Source organism: Sebastes umbrosus, chromosome 6 (assembly GCF_015220745.1).
Source record: "Sebastes umbrosus isolate fSebUmb1 chromosome 6, fSebUmb1.pri, whole genome shotgun sequence".
Lineage (NCBI taxonomy): Eukaryota > Metazoa > Chordata > Actinopteri > Perciformes > Sebastidae > Sebastes > Sebastes umbrosus.
The window spans coordinates 22,149,339-22,162,312 of NC_051274.1; the positions used below are offsets into that span (position 1 = coordinate 22,149,339).

The window sequence follows — 12,974 nt, forward strand, 5'->3', positions numbered from 1 at the left end:
ATTTTTATTTTCTTTAATAAGAGAAATTACCTCATAACCTCGGGCTATGCTGCGTCATACTACTATATCTAAAAAAAATCTGCACCCAGCTGCAACTGGTATGATTTTATATCCTCTATATACTAGTATATAGTGTTGTTTTATCTACTGATGCTGCAGGATTAAAGATGCATGCAGATATCATAAAGTTGCCATATGGCCTCAAACAGTGATGGCTGGCGCGTCAAGTCTGCAGCCACAGGAAACCAAAAGTTTTGCATCCATGTTGTGTTGTGGGTTGTGAGTGTTATCACAGGCTAGTGTCCCTTCCTTTTTACTTCCCTGACAAAACAGGAAACGACAGTCTGCCTTGTGTGAGTGCTGGAAAAGGGGCAATAAAGTTTTATGAGGGCCTTAAACTTCAGAGCGCGTTTGTCAGTCAATGAAATTCTGTGGATTCCAGAGCCAGACTAAAAATAACCATCAGTATAGGATGAAATAAAAGAAAAGTAGTATTTTTTTTTTTTTTTAAAGTACAATTTACCCCCTGATTTGAGGAAAATAAAAAAAAAACAGAAATGTGCATATACCGACCATATAGGGAAAATTCCTTGCTTTTTAATGATGACACTTTATTGGTTACAATCGACAATTTGAGCCATCTATCAGTTCTTCTTCTATATAGGCCTCGTGTAAAACCAGAGAAATGGCTTTCATTGCACACATCAACAATGTTATCACATACAGTCGCTTGAATTATTATACATAATGCTTTAAGATTCACAAGGATATGACAACAGACAACAGGGATGACACCTGCACTCACAGAGATATTAGCTCACTGGACACATCACACACTCAACCACTGCAACATATTAGAGAGTGAATTTTTAAAAAAAAAAGAAAAGAAAAGAAAAGAAAAGGAAAGAAGTGGGAAACTGTTGTTGCTTAACAACAAACCAGAAATATTTTGTCTTTATTTAGATTTTTTTTTTTAATCACATGATGATGAGAGTTGGAAATGATCCCCCCAGCCTCCACTACTCCTCTTATCCTAATTAAAATAGATTATTAGTAGCTATTATTGTGCAGCCTTTTCCACTGCGGACCACAGAAAAGCCTCGCAGCGTGAAGGACCCTCAACCTCTTGTCCTCTTCGTGCAGCAAAGTGAGGTTATCATCGCATGGGCAGCAAATTAATTTAGAAAATGTAAACCGATTGATCAAAGTGAATGATATTCAATACATTAGGGTCCCAAACTTGCAGCGAGTGACACATAATTGGTGATGAAGCACACAGAGCTGGTGTCATGATGTCATTGCTCCTAGCAGTTCATCCGGAGGTCAGGCGCGCACTCCAGCAGCACTGTGCAGGGAAAAACGTGCTGCATGCGTGCACACTCTCTCTCTTTCTCCTTTTCTTTTTCTCTGGTGCACTTTTTTTATTCCTTCACTTTGACCTTTGAGTCCTTCTTCCACTTCATTCGTCTGTTCTGGAACCAGATTTTGATCTGCCTCTCGTTTAGACACAGGGTGTGGGCGATCTCTACGCGCCTGCGGCGGCTCAGGTACCGGTTGAAGTGAAACTCTTTCTCCAGCTCCAGAGTCTGGTAGCGGGTGTAACTGGTCCTGGACCGCTTACCCTCCGATTCTGAAGTGGCATTAAAATCAGAGTGAATAAATAGAATATAGGCTAATGGTATTATTACATTTTGAAAAAAAAAAAATCCATAAAAATAAGAATTACAAGCACAAATTTATTAAATTATGCCCCCCCTTTCCACCCTCATATAAAAGATCAAATATCTTTATATAACCTAATTTAACCCGTGGATTTGTGTAATAAAAATTTATGTGAGGCTGATAAGGATGGTTAAGTAGATGCAATAAAAAATCCTCAATTTAAAGAAAAGGAGTGTCTTCTACATTCTTTATTATTACATAAAAAACACACAAGACTATTAGGATCTTATTGTAGGCCTTAATATATAGACTAATGTGTTGGCCTCCCTGTAAATAAACACTGGCCTCGGCCTATAACACCGCTGTACAGGAGTGTAATGGTGGGAGGAAAAAACAGACCTAAAAGATTAGAAAATGAAATCTGATGTTTTCCAGATATGTTTTATTTTCCTATTTATAGACTTGCTCCTCATACAACAGGCCTTTTTTTTTGCTGCTGCTGTTGGACTTGATTATTTTTAACGTCCCTGCTGTGTGTGCTCCAGGATGTTTCCAAATGGAGGAACACAAAACAGAAGTATAGCTTCTTTTTTTTTTTTTTGTGCAGCAAATGTGCTCCCTGTCCATCTGCAAGCCTAAATAGTCAAGCAGTGTGCTCCGAGGCATTGGAGAGAAGGAGCACGCCTATTCAAATCTTTTTTTAGAGGTGAAAAGTTCATGATTGGGTCAGGGCATTGGTGTTTCCCAGAGTTCAATTTAAGGCTAAAGCTTCTCCCACACACACACACACTCTCTCACACACACACACACACACAGTGGAGTGTGTGATAATGTCAAACATTAACTAACACTATAAAACGAAGGCAAAGGCAAAAAACTAATACTTTTAGAGCTTGAATTTGTGAATATTATTTCATACTTTTATCACAGTTTCGTTCTCTTATCCAATTATACCACCATAAATCACCCCACAGATCACCTCTTCACCGTAACAGAGCAGGTTTACGAGCAATGGATGCCTTTGTCATAAAATTTATGACCGAGAGTTTTTATTATTTCCTGCGTTTGGCCTATAAAACTCAAGAGGAGGAAAAGGAAAGTGGAACGAGAGCAAAAAAAGGAAGAAGTGTTGCAGAGTGAAAGCATCTTTTTTTTTTAGTCGCACTTTATAGAGGAAAAACAAGGCAAAACTTTACCGTGGCTCATGTGCAGTTTTGTCATCCATGGGTAAATCTGTGGCCGCTGCTGCTGCTGCTGCTCACTGTCCTGACGCTGGCTCACATTTGAGTGTCGTTTCGCAGTAGTTTGCGTGTTCTCCGCGTTTCTCTCGACCTCCTGGCTCTTGTTGTTGTTGCTGCAGCCGGATTTTGCGCTCCTCTGCTCCGGCTCTCTTTCGCGTCCCAGCAGCAGCGCGCCTCCGCAGTAGTTGAGTCCGTTTGCGTCCACGGTAGAGCTGCTGGAGACCATGGTTATCTGTGGTCCAGACGACGGGAGCAGAGGAGGATCCGTGCTGCCACGCAGGCTAGTTTTCATCTCCTCCCGTTGAACGGAGGTCGTGAATATCCCGTTCACATTAACACCCTCATAGCGGCTGGACGCGCGCCCAGAGAGATCGAAACTAAACATAGTGTTAGGAGAAGTTGTCTTGAGATTGCAGCTGTCAACATAAGAGCTCATTTTTTTTTTTTTTTTAAACCGATACTTTCTTTTTTACTAGGCTATGTTGCGGGTTATTTCCTTGTTTTTTTTGTTGTTGATCTTTTCTTTGTAGCTGCTTTTTGGGAAAATTCAGTGCTGTCTTTCCCCTTAAAAAAATAATCCAGGATTTATAGGTGGAGTAGGCTTTTGGTATCTTTTTTTTTTTTTTTTTCTAATTCTTGATCCGACGTGCGCTGCCCAAATATGGGGGTATTTGTATGGGATCACGTGCACATGTTGGCCAGTCATAAATTGGCTTTGATACTCAATGGAGGATATTGATGAATAGGAGAAACGTGTCCGGTAAACTTTGAGCTGTTGGTTTGTTGAGGACCAGGCAAGGGGATCTTTTAGCGCAAAAAAAGGGCAGGACAGTAAGACAAGAGCGTCATCTGGTGTCTGGTATGGGGCAGGACGGTCAGGACCGGACACACAGCTCTCTGAGAGTCCACCAATAGAATAAATATATAATAAATATATTATAATAATAACAACAATAATAATAATCATTATAATCATGAGGATTTAAAGTGCCCCACTTGGTTAAATTATATTTATGCACATGGACGTGGAATCTGAACGTGGCTGATAGTTGTGTTCTAGTAATATACAGCTTTATACGGGAATGTTATAGTGTTTAACTGCATATTGGATTATATTTCATTCCCGTGCTCCTATATGAGTGATGCCAAGTTGAATATTTCATATTAAAGAGGCCAATATTTGCTTAAAAACATCACTTCATTAGTTTATTTGTTGCCCCACATGCCTTTTACAGCCTCACTTGACCATAAAGGTCATTCTAAAATTAAAATTTAATAAGAAGCCTACCACAATTACGCACTGTGTTTGGTGCGCATTTTTTAACAAACCTTTCTTTATATATGACCATCTGACTCAGAAACACACAAGACGAGGGTGAACTTTTTACAAATATTTTTATTCCATGATACACAATTATGACAAAAACATGAATTTTGTAACTCCCAAACAAAAGTGAAGAATTACTAGTGTACAAATCTATCTCACAAGGAAAGCCTATTGTGTCAAATGATGTTCAAAAACAAAACAAAAAAAGGGGCTAAGCGCAATTTTTATGTTATGCAGCGTCTATCAAAGCGGCTAAATGCACATAAGTCCTCACAGGATTAGTTACTTTGATTATATACAGGCATTTTCAGTTTTGTGTGTGTGTGTGTGTGTGTGCATGTGTGGACTATATCCGTGCAACTTTCATGTTTATGCAGGACACTTTTTTCTGCGGATTATTCAAGTTATACTGTGATGAAATAAAGTGTCCGTCCGGTCCTTTTTCCTTTTCCTTCCGTGGAATGTGCATGTACAACACTGAGTTAATTCTGACCAACACTGTATTTTGGTGAGGTGATCAAAGAGTTTCACAGTGATGGATGGATGGAGGTGTAGGGGGGATAAATACATAGATTTTTTTACTGGCATGAGAAATAACGTAGAAATTAATACTTCTTTTTTATTTTCACAATACAAGTGTGTCATTGCAATAATAATAATAATAATATATATATAAAAAAAAATGTCACAGAAGGGCCATACTGTGGCTGAAATAATCTGGATTTCTAAGGCTCAACACTCCTGTGGTCAACATGGGATATAAGGTGGGAGAGCTAGCCATCATGCAGTGAAGTCGCTCTCAAGTCCATATTTTTTTAGGTAGTTATGTTGGGTTTTTAATGGTCATCAGGTGTTTTTTTTTTCTTCTCCCTCCTCTTTAACTATTCTTTCTTCTTGTCCTCATCCTTCTCTTCTTCAATTGCGCCACTACTACTGCTTTCCTCCTCCGGAGAGGCTCCTGTCTGTTCACTTCCAGTCACCGTGGAGGTCAGGTTGCTCTCCTTCTTCCACTTCATGCGTCGGTTCTGGAACCAGATTTTGATCTGACGCTCCGTCAAACAAAGCGCGTTGGCGATTTCGATGCGTCTGCGTCTGGTCAGGTAGCGGTTGAAATGAAACTCCTTCTCCAGCTCAAGTGTTTGGTAACGAGAGTATATCTGACGTCCTCTGCGTCTATCCGTCCCGTAGCCCACTCCTGCTGGAATGCAAAGTGAAAGCACTAATTTAATCAGATGAAAAAATAATAACATGCTTATTTCTGTCTGTGACTCTATTAATACTTTTGAAGCATCAAAGTTTGACCTCGCTGTTTGGAATCATAATCCAAAAGACATTTTTAGCAGAAAGACAATTCCTATAGATCTCAAAGGGTGCATCTTCTGCTTTATTATCTAAAAAAAATAATAACATGCTTATTATGTCTGCAGCTCTATTAATACTTTGAAGCAGAAGTTTGACCTCGCTGTTTGGAATCATAATCCAAAACTCATTTTTAGCAGAAAGACAATTCCTATAGATCTCAAAGGTGCATCTTCTGCTTTATTATCTAAAAAAATAATAACATGCTTATTCTTGTCTGTGACTCTATTAATACTTTAAAGCACAAGTTTGACCTCGCTGTACAAATCATCAAAATCCAAAAACTCATTTTTAGCTGAAAGACAATTCCTACATCTCAAAGGGTGCATCTTCTGCTTTATTATCTAAAAAAAAATAATGAAAGCATCATCCTCTCTGTCTCACGCTGCTGGTTATGGCTACAATATCTTTCTTAATATGAAATGAAAAAAATAATAACATGCTTATTCTGTCTGCAGCTCTATTAACACTTTTGAAGCAGAAGTTTGACCTCGCTGTTCAAATCATCATAATCCAAAAGACATTTTTAGCTGAAAGGCAATTCCTATAGATCTCAAAGGGTGCATCTTCTGCTTTTATTATCTAAAAAATAATGAAAGCATCATCCTCTCTTGTCTCACTCACACTGCTGGTTATGGCTCTTATATCTTTCTTAATATGAAAGCTGTTTGTTTGCACATGTAAAAAGGCCCCATCTACAAGTCGAAGGGGGATACAGCAATGTTTTATGAGGGGCCATAAAAAAGTAACTTACTCTCTTGGTAAGACATATCGTAAAACTGGCCCCCATTTCCTTAATTTATTTGTCGTAGTAAAAAAAAAAAAAAAAAAAAAAAACTCACCGCTGTGTGAGTTCATTCGCTGCATCCACGGGTAGATCGGGATGTTGGCTTTCTGGTCCTGCGCTCCTCCTGCTCCTCTCCCTTGATCCAAACTGTACTCTTGAGCAATGTGGCTTTGTGAATTGAGTCCCATGTTTGTTTGTCTGCAGCTCGGCAGCACGTCCTTGTCTTGAAGAAACACGTTTGATCCATACTCGTACTGTGCCCTGCCAGACCCAAACACCACATTATCTTGAGGAGAGTAGAAAGGTGCATATATCCGATTCTGGGTCACAGCTGCACCGTACGACGAGAAATGTCTCACTGTGTCATAGGTGGTGGAGTTTAGGGGCACGTTTGGCAAAACATCTTGACCACCGGATAAATGGCAGGAGAGCGACGGGTTTGCGAAATAAGAATTCATACCTTGCCTTGTAAAAAAACCCTTCTCTCCAAACTCTCCTCCACTTCTTTATCGGATCTCTCTCTTCAATCTCCTTCCTCAGTAAATCTCCTTCCTCGTCTGTGTCAACCAACCACACCTTTCTCTCTCCAAAGGTCTTCTTTTTTTTCCACCCTCTCGACTTTTCTGCCTTCTCTAAACTGGACTACTTTAGGAGGATTCAATATTATTAATTTCCAATCTCCGGTTAAGACGCACAAACCCGAGTGTTATAGCCGAGGCTTGGCTCGGTGAGAGACAATATGACAACGTCAGCTGACCACCTCTCCACCAATTGAGAGGCAGGGAGTTGAGGAGAAACTGTAGCTTTTAGCTCAGCGCTGGAAACATTAGTGCTAAATGCCGATAAACACAAACGCAGAGTTGGAGTGCATGGCACACGCGTGAGCAGGTCTTGCATGAGACATTTCTGACTTTAAGTTTAACAATATAAAAGAAAGTGTGATGCGTAATGTGGGCAATGTCATTCAAGCACAGTGATCACACTCAAAGCAAGGAGGCACATTTGCATAAAAACACACATATGAACACAACTCCAGAGGTGTCTTAAAGAGTGCAGCAACACAGGAAATCAGCTTATTAGATCAACTTACAGGAATATAAAGAAAAAAAGCCTTTTTTCCTGTGATTTTTTTGAGTGCTTGTGGTTCATGTGAGTGTGTGTGTGTGTGTGTGTGTGTTTCCAAAACTCAGTTTTTATATTTTCACAACACCACTGCTGCAGTGATGGGCTACAATAATCTGCATGCTCCCAACCAAACCCTGCAGGATCAGCCTTTTTGTGTGCAAAAGACTACAAATTGGGAAAATTGCACATTTACTGTTTATCTCAGCCATATCGACGAGTTTCCAAACATACTGTTAATGTTTCCATTGTGTGTGAATTATCTGGCATGTGAGCAATTTCAATGCTTTTGCAGTGAACTGGTGGTGGTGGTGGTGGTGGTGGGGTGGAGGGAGGGAGGGTGTATATAGGTGGTAAGAATGCGTTTATGGTCTCTCTTCTTCTGTGAGGGGCAATAAAACAAGCACACCAACAACTATCTCTATCTCTGCAGCAGAGAGAGCCCTGCAACACCAGCAGCACAATCTCCAAATGAAAGCACTGTGCACAACACGTGGAGGCAGAAAGTGAAGGGGAATAATAGCGTTGTGTGTGTGTGTGTGTGTATAGATCCGAGCAGGCAGTAAAGAACTGCGTCTTTTTCTGCCACTCTCTCCCTCTCTCTCTGAAAATCTAATCAGTTATGCGACTGACTGTCCAGCAGCACAACGTCAGACACAATCCTCCACAGGCACAACAGCAGTGTTCACTCAGAGCTCTTCAGGTATACAGACTCTTTAAATCATCACACTATCACATTTACGCACAGAAGTTACAGCAAAATGCAACGTGTTCAAAATGCTTATGCAGATGTTCCAGTCTTTTTTCCCCCCCTTCTGTTCTGATCATACCTCGACATTCCTCTGACACACACAGGGGGAAAGGGGAACCGATAATTATCTCAGCAACAAATTATGGGTTAGGAAATTACGTTAGAGGTGTTCTGCACAAAAAATCTAGCAAGACTTGAGCGCCTGTCTGTCAGGGGCAAAATCTGCCCGCCTCTAAAATGCGTAAAAATTCCACATTAATGGTATAAAAAAAGAAATCACTCACTCTCAGTTTTTCTGTGATCCATATAATTAAATTACTTTTTTTTCTACAGCTGAAAAGAGCGCACTTTTACAACATCACCAGCGTTTCATTTTAAAACCAAACAAGCGCGTTTTAGACAGGATACAATAATAAAAAAGTCTACATTCATTTGAAACAATATAATTCACATTATCTTTGCTTTTTTTGTGCAACAGGGCCATAATAGATACCAATAAAATAATCAATATAGTTATTGAAAAATGTGTGTTCGGACGCAGCAGCCTGTCGGTCCAGCTCATTGATTCCTTCAATAGGGTGAATACTCGCAGCCTAAACGTGCAACACTGTTTGGTCTGTTGTTTGGGGGCCTGAATAGCCCATAAAAAGAGACAAGAACAAAGAGAAGGAAGTAGCTGGTGCAATAAAAGTTTCCCTTTGCCTTATTCGTGGCCATATGTGACATCCGCGTGGCACAAATTTGAGGCAAATAAAGCGCAAAAGTTAAAGGTTGTAATGTCTCTCTACTGCTATCCTGGGATTATTCTCTCTTTGATATGAACAAACGAATCAGTTGATGATGAAACATATGTGAAACTACTGGGAGTTCCTATTTATATAAATGCATTTTTTTTTACCCAGTTACCAAACATAAAAATACAGAAAACATAAAAAGTGTATTCACCACTTTGAAATTTAAATTCTAATAGAAAAGAAGCTCGAAATGTGATGAATTCGGTTTTAGTTTGGCAGTCAGTGTGTTATACTCTCTTGATTTGTCATGCTCGCGGTGTCAGAAACAGCATGTGTACAAGTCTTTGTTTCATTATAACAACTTATGTTGTTGTCACCATGCAAGCTGTTATAATTCACTCGATTTTTACTAAAATTAATTGATTTTTTTAACAGCCCCATCTGTTTTCTGCATGTTCCACATGCTGAGAATATTATTATTACTATTTGTATTATATTATTTTCATTATGTAGAATTTTTTTTGGGGGGTCAAAATGTTGGAAAAGAAAAATCTCAAAATTGGGAGTGTATTTCATCACAATGTGGCACCATTGAACTGAAATTATATTCCACATCATTTGGGGTTTTTAAAAACGCTGATTTTTTTTTCCTTAATTGTTATTCACAGCTATATCCCCCCTCCAAAAAAACACGCTGGTCCATAAAGTTTCGGCTGTAAATAACGCCTGAACACTAAAGCCAATGTGTGGACTGGAGAGGCAGGAATGCAGCAGAGGTTGTGTGCCAGTGTGCAGAATTAGAAAGGTCATTCTTTGCGTCGTGTTTTAGTGTTTTATTGCGGCCCGTGAGGCAAAATCCCATGCGCGGCTTTTGATGCAAGGAAGGAAAGGAAAGACGCCGTTTGGTTTCCACTTCATCTTTTAAAAGGATTATTCTGACCGGCGACGAACGAAAGAACCAGGAAGGTCTAAGACGAAAAATGATACATTATTAATAATAAGCCTGGTACTAACCATGGGTATTAATAATTAGCATTAATAATTCATTAATGAATAGTATGGTGCTCTTGATTTGTAGTTGGTTGTTATGCGCAATGATGGCTAAACCTGATGGAAAATGGATCAGGCGTAACAGGATTATTATTGTTATTATTATCATTCTAATATTATTATTATACTTTTGGATTGCTAAAAGTTACATTTGAAATAAAAAAGTTTTAGATTTTTTGTTGAATATTTAAATTGTTTTGCCATTTTCCTTACATGAAACATGAATATAAGTATGTATGTCACCATATTTTGGGTATAAATCATGCTGGATCGGTTTTAAACGTGCACTTCTTTACTTTTGCAGAAGGCCCTAACTTTAACAGCCTGCTCCCATTGCAACACAACAGGGCCCATATCCACGTCCATTGCGCATTCTTATACATCAATATCCAGCAGCACAACATCAGTCAGAATTAGCTCTATGGGACCTGTAAAATTTCTACATTATCAGCCATGATTAAAAACACAGCGAGGGAGGCAAAGTCTGGTCCTGCCCCTGATGCTTTTTTCCTCTCCCCCGCTTCTAACCTTACTAATAAGGAGTAATTCACATACTAACAATGTAAAGCCCTCTATAAGCACTTTACCATCGCTGGCTACCCCAATTAATGTCCGGAAGTGTTCGACTTTATGCTCGTTAAGCACTCAGGAAGCTGTTGCCCAATGAGCGCATGTTGATCCACACATCATAAATTATGACCATTAGTAGGCAAAATTTTTTGCCCTGTCGGGATTTGTAAGTGAGCTTCTAAATGTGGTGATGCGGACAGATTCATGACTTCATGGAGTTTTTATGCGAGACTATCTCTGGTTTTTAAAAAACACTGCAGGGCAAAACAATAGACTGTGGTTTTTCTCCTCTTATTCTAAACCAAGATTTACCGAACAACCCAGACGTCATGTATTAAATGGACTCTTTCTTTCTTTCTCTGTGTGTTTCTGCAGGCAGAGTATACTGGGCAGCAGCAGACACGAGCCATTGCAACAGCAATGTTTCATAAAAGGGGAAAAGCAAACAACGTGTGTAACAGTAGGTTGTAAGACTTTAAAGGCTTCCAAAACGAGGCGTTGCCAGTAATCGCGTTTTACAAGATTGAAACGTCTGAGCTTCAGCAGGAGACAGAAACACATGAAATCACTTTATAACACTGACAAATATTTTGTCTATTGCACAGATAATAATAAAACACAGGGAGCAAGCTGAGCTTTGATAAAACGACTCATTTTAACTTCAAATGCGCGCACAAAAGTACTGAGTCTCTCTCTCACACACACACACACACACACACACACTGGTATTTAAGAGACCATTGGATACTTCTGCAATGGATAACCTAGTTTGTTTTAGGGTGCAAGGGCCAATTTAGTATCCTTTACCCTTTAGCCTATATTTATATTTTAAACATATTTTTAGGGGGTTCACACACTATAAATATGCTGTTCCACATGCTGAGAATACTATTATTATTTGTATTATATTATTTTCATTATATCAGAATCAGAATCGTGTTTATTGCCAGGTGTAAGAGGTATACACTAGGAATCTGCTTTGGTGTTGTTGATGCAAGTAAGCAGTATAATAACAAAAGAATAGCTATATAAAGGAATAGATATAGAAATTAATCTGGGTTTTTTTTGGGGTCAAAATGTTGGAAAAATAAATCTCACAATTGGGAGTGTATTTCATCACAATGTGGCACCATTCATGTTTGATTTACTACTACTGCAATTCAATCATAACGCTAATATTAAAATGAGTGTTGTTGTTATTACTGGTGGTTTTGATGATGATGATGATGATGATGATGATGATGAGGATAATATTTGTGATTTTTCTGAATAAAATCTCATGCTGCACATCATACATAATGTCGTCAGTGATTATGTCACAGCATCCTTACAACAAATCACCGCATCTTATTATATATATATAAAAAAAACAATAAAACAGAGCAGTCCCTCATCCTCCTGAGGTGACAACAACAAATCAGACACTCCAGAAACACACTCCTCGGTGCGGTTACTCGCTTACAGCCCGTGTATCAGCTGGGTCAGCTGACATCCGCAGTGAACCGCCGCCGAAAACCAGCAGCCATAAACAACAAGCCTCAACACACACACACACACACACACACACACACGCCCACTTCCACCATGCGACGCCTCTGGTCGCTAGGGGGCACTGCTGGGATCTACACTGTGTGTGTGTACGTGTGTGTGTACATAACTGTAGCAGCCCTATAATATGTGTGTGTGTGTGTGTGTGTGTGTGTGTGTGTGCGCGCGTGTGCGTGTGCGTGTGCGTGTGCGTGCGTGTGTGTGTGTGTGTGTGTGTGTGTGTGTGACATTGCATATGATATTCAGGCCTTTGGCACATTAGGCTTGGATATATAACAAGTGACAGCAAGTATGAAAACAAGAAATAATTAGAAGCACATTGGATGCAATTTGTCACTTCCTGGTCAGTAGGGGCCTATATGAGTGATGACAAAGTTTACTATCAGTGCGCAAATTTATGACAACACATTGGCACAGCATCTCTAAAAATGCCCCGCTAATGTAGGCCAGTAGCACACACACACACACACACACACACACACACACACACACGCAGGTGCTGCTGCTGCTATACAAGCAAGCCAGTATAATAATAATGCCAGTCGCTTTTGCATTGGCATCATCAGCAGCCCTCTAGGCTACAGGTCAGGTCACAACAACCACACACTCTTTCTGCATCATTCATCATTTCAACCCAAAGCCACCGCCGTCCAACACAACATGCAGACATATATAGAGAAAGAAGTGTAATCTTACCTCCATCAAGCAGTCTCTCTCCGTAGTTTTGTAGCTTCAACGCAGCAGCTGAAGGGGTCACGATGGTTGAAGGGATGGGAGGGAATATCAACAGAGCAAACATCTTCCCGTGTGCGATGAGGAGCTT

General features: G+C 39.7%; 2 protein-coding genes across 3 annotated transcripts; both read right to left on the minus strand.

Annotated features, from left to right (window-relative positions):
- Positions 1 to 494: 494 nt before the first annotated feature.
- hoxc5a (homeobox C5a) lies at positions 495 to 3,764 on the minus strand. The gene is made up of 2 exons (XM_037772989.1): positions 2,859 to 3,764; positions 495 to 1,630 (listed from the first exon to the last, which is right to left on the minus strand). Exons 1-2 carry the CDS (start codon positions 3,337 to 3,339, stop codon positions 1,422 to 1,424), a joined length of 690 nt encoding a protein of 229 aa, XP_037628917.1. The 5' UTR covers positions 3,340 to 3,764; the 3' UTR covers positions 495 to 1,421.
- A 517-nt stretch (positions 3,765 to 4,281) lies between these two features.
- Positions 4,282 to 7,495, minus strand: hoxc6a (homeobox C6a). Of its 2 annotated transcripts, none has more exons than XM_037772988.1 (2): positions 6,432 to 7,495; positions 4,282 to 5,425 (listed from the first exon to the last, which is right to left on the minus strand). In XM_037772988.1, exons 1-2 carry the CDS (start codon positions 6,832 to 6,834, stop codon positions 5,112 to 5,114), a joined length of 717 nt encoding a protein of 238 aa, XP_037628916.1. In that variant the 5' UTR covers positions 6,835 to 7,495; the 3' UTR covers positions 4,282 to 5,111. The 2 variants fall into 2 exon arrangements, with proteins under 2 accessions (XP_037628916.1, XP_037628915.1); XM_037772987.1 differs by having other exon boundaries at positions 4,282 to 5,428.
- Between the last annotated feature and the right edge of the window lie 5,479 nt (positions 7,496 to 12,974).

What these genes read in the sequence shown, in the direction of transcription:
- hoxc5a (XM_037772989.1), bottom strand. Translation starts at nt 3,339, where the DNA reads ATGAGCTCTTATGTTGACAGCTGCAATCTCAAGACAACTTCTCCTAAC. An exon ending in AAAACTGCACATGAGCCACG is followed by an intron (nt 1,631 to 2,858) that starts GTAAAGTTTTGC and finishes ATGCCACTTCAG; the next exon opens with AATCGGAGGGTAAGCGGTCC.
- hoxc6a (XM_037772987.1), bottom strand. Translation starts at nt 6,834, where the DNA reads ATGAATTCTTATTTCGCAAACCCGTCGCTCTCCTGCCATTTATCCGGT. An exon ending in GCGAATGAACTCACACAGCG is followed by an intron (nt 5,429 to 6,431) that starts GTGAGTTTTTTT and finishes TTTGCATTCCAG; the next exon opens with CAGGAGTGGGCTACGGGACG.